Source organism: Lipotes vexillifer, unplaced genomic scaffold (assembly GCF_000442215.2).
Source record: "Lipotes vexillifer unplaced genomic scaffold, Lipotes_vexillifer_v1.1 scaffold995, whole genome shotgun sequence".
Classification (NCBI taxonomy): Eukaryota; Metazoa; Chordata; class Mammalia; order Artiodactyla; family Lipotidae; genus Lipotes; species Lipotes vexillifer.
The window spans coordinates 2,525,067-2,527,316 of record NW_006785389.1 but is presented as its reverse complement, the minus strand read 5'-3'; the positions used below and the strand labels follow the sequence as shown (position 1 = coordinate 2,527,316).

Sequence of the window (2,250 nt, the reverse complement as noted above, 5' to 3'; positions counted from 1 at the left end):
GCACCATGCTGGCCTCCCCCTGACCTTTGTTCAGCGTGACCGCTTGGGGCTGGAGGAGTGAGCTGTGGCTGACAAGAGGCAAATCTTGTCACCACGTGCGGGGGATGGCAGTGCACGCGCAGAGCTTGTCCACTGCGTGGCTCTGCGAGGGCGGCCCGTACCCACGGAAGGGACTCACAGCAGGCCCTGTGAGGCCCTGAGAAGGTCGGGGCTGCGACCTCAGGGCTCAGCCGTCTTCGGAACCGTGGCTGGGCCCGAGGCGGCAGTGGGCCCGGCTTCTCTCCCCAGTGTGCCTTCACACGGTGCCCCCAAAGGAGGCCTGGCCTGGGGGAGCGGGCTGGCCCGGGGCCGCCGCGCTGGCTTCTCACCGGTGTGGAGCCTCTGGTGGTGGAAGAGGGCCGGGCGCTCGCGGAAGGCGCGGCCGCACTGCGCGCACACGAAGGGCTTCTCGCCCGTGTGGATGCGTCGGTGGCTGAGCAGCACGGCGCCCTTGGCGAAGGCCTTGCCGCAGTCTGAGCAGCGGAAAGGCCGCTCTCCCGTGTGCAGCAGCCGGTGCTGCCTGAGGTTGGAGCTGTGGCTGAAGGCGCGGCCGCACTGCGCGCAGGCGAACGGCTTCTCGCCGGTGTGCACGCGCCGGTGCTTGAAGAGCGACGAGCCCTGGCTGAAGGCGGCGCCGCAGAGCGCGCAGGCGAAGGGCTTCTCGCCCGTGTGCGTGCGCTCGTGCTGGATCAGGTGCGAGTTGCGGCAGAAGCTGCGGCCACAGCGCGTGCACGCGTAGGGCCGGCCCCCGGCGTGGATCTTGCGGTGCTGGCTGAGGTTGGAGCGGTGGCTGAAGGCCTTGCCGCACTCGGCACAGCGGAAGGCCTTCTCGGCCGTGTGGATGCGCTGGTGCCGCACCAGCGAGGAGCTGTGACGGAAGGCCTGGCCGCAGGCCGGGCAGGCGTAGGGCGTCTCTCCGCTGTGGATGCGCTGGTGCTGCGTTAGGTGCGACGTCTGGCTGAAGGCCTTGCCGCACTGCGCGCACTCGTACGGCCGCTCCCCAGTGTGGGTGCGCGCGTGCTTCAGCAGGTCCGAGCTCTTCACGAACACCTTGCCGCACGCCCTGCACTCGAAGGGCTTCTCCCCAGAGAGGAGGCCGGGGCCGGCGCGCAGGGCCTCGCCCAGTTCGGCCCAGGTCGGGGGCTCTGAGACAGCGAGCAGTCTCTGAGGCTCGCGCCAAGCCTCACCCATTCCTCGGTCCCCCTGAGCCTCTGGGGCACCCGGGAAGGCTCCCCCCGGGGCCTCGCGTGCGTACAGCTCCTGCCGCTCCGATGCCCTCGGCTGCTTGCCTGGCGCAGGGCGCTCTGCGAGGGCCTTCTGCCCAGGTGGGGTCCGCAGAGAAGAGGTCAGCCGCAGGCTGACGCTGGCCTCGCCGCTTTCCCAGTAGATCACAGACACCCCCGTGGGTTTCCTCTCCCGAGAGGGAGACACGCCGCGCCGACCCTCCAGGCTTTTCCCACACTCAGAGGCACCAGCGCTGGGGGGAACCCTAGTCGGTGCCAGCGGGGGGCCGTCCCGGGAGGCCGCTGGCAATGCTGCTTCTCCAGAAGCACGTCTGTCCTCTGCCAGATGAGGGGAAGCTGAAGGGCCAGAAACGGTGGACGCCTGCGTCACCCACACAGGCCACGCGGGTAGGCAAGGGGGCCCGCGGGACCAGCCGTGGAGGCTGGGGAGAGGAGCTGGCGCCAGACTCCCTTCCTGCACGGAGCCCGTCCTCAGGGCACTCCCCAGGTGGCTTTGCCCCTTACACTGACGGCTACCTGATGGAACAGACTTTACTCACCAACTCTGCTTGCTGACTGCCTCTCCCCTAGCAGGGTCAAACCCACAAAGGCAGGACCAGGAGCGATCTGGGCAAGGCTGTGTCCCCAGTGCCGCGAACGGGACTGGCCACTGCAAGTGCTCAACGATGAACACGTGAACAAACGGCCCCACAGGTGAGGTGGTGAGGGAAGACGGGCAGGGTCTGAGGCCACACAGACTGGCTGAGGGTGGGATTCTGAGCAGGTCTCACCACGGCCTGGGGGTGGCCCCTGGAGCTCCCCTTCAAGGGCAGCCAAAGCCGGAACCTCCAGAAGAGGCTGATGGTGAAAGGAGTCGGTCGGGTGGGAAGCTGGAGAGGAGAGCATCCAGGAGGGAAGGTGGACAGAAGCTTGGCCATAGGTTGACCCCAAGCTCACACCCCTGAGCCCCCACTCACCAGGGCTCAGC

At 68.3% G+C, this 2,250-nt stretch overlaps 1 protein-coding gene across 1 annotated transcript in view; it reads right to left on the bottom strand.

Annotated features, from left to right (window-relative positions):
• Window positions 1–219: 219 nt before the first annotated feature.
• The window catches only part of ZNF324 (zinc finger protein 324), a 2,585-nt gene continuing 554 nt past the window's right edge, over window positions 220–2,250 (bottom strand). The window contains 3 exon segments of the mRNA XM_007457524.1: window positions 220–1,601; window positions 2,222–2,246; window positions 2,248–2,250. The exon segment at window positions 2,248–2,250 is cut by the window's right edge and continues 107 nt beyond it. Coding sequence (XP_007457586.1) covers window positions 220–1,601; window positions 2,222–2,246; window positions 2,248–2,250 — 1,410 coding nt within the window.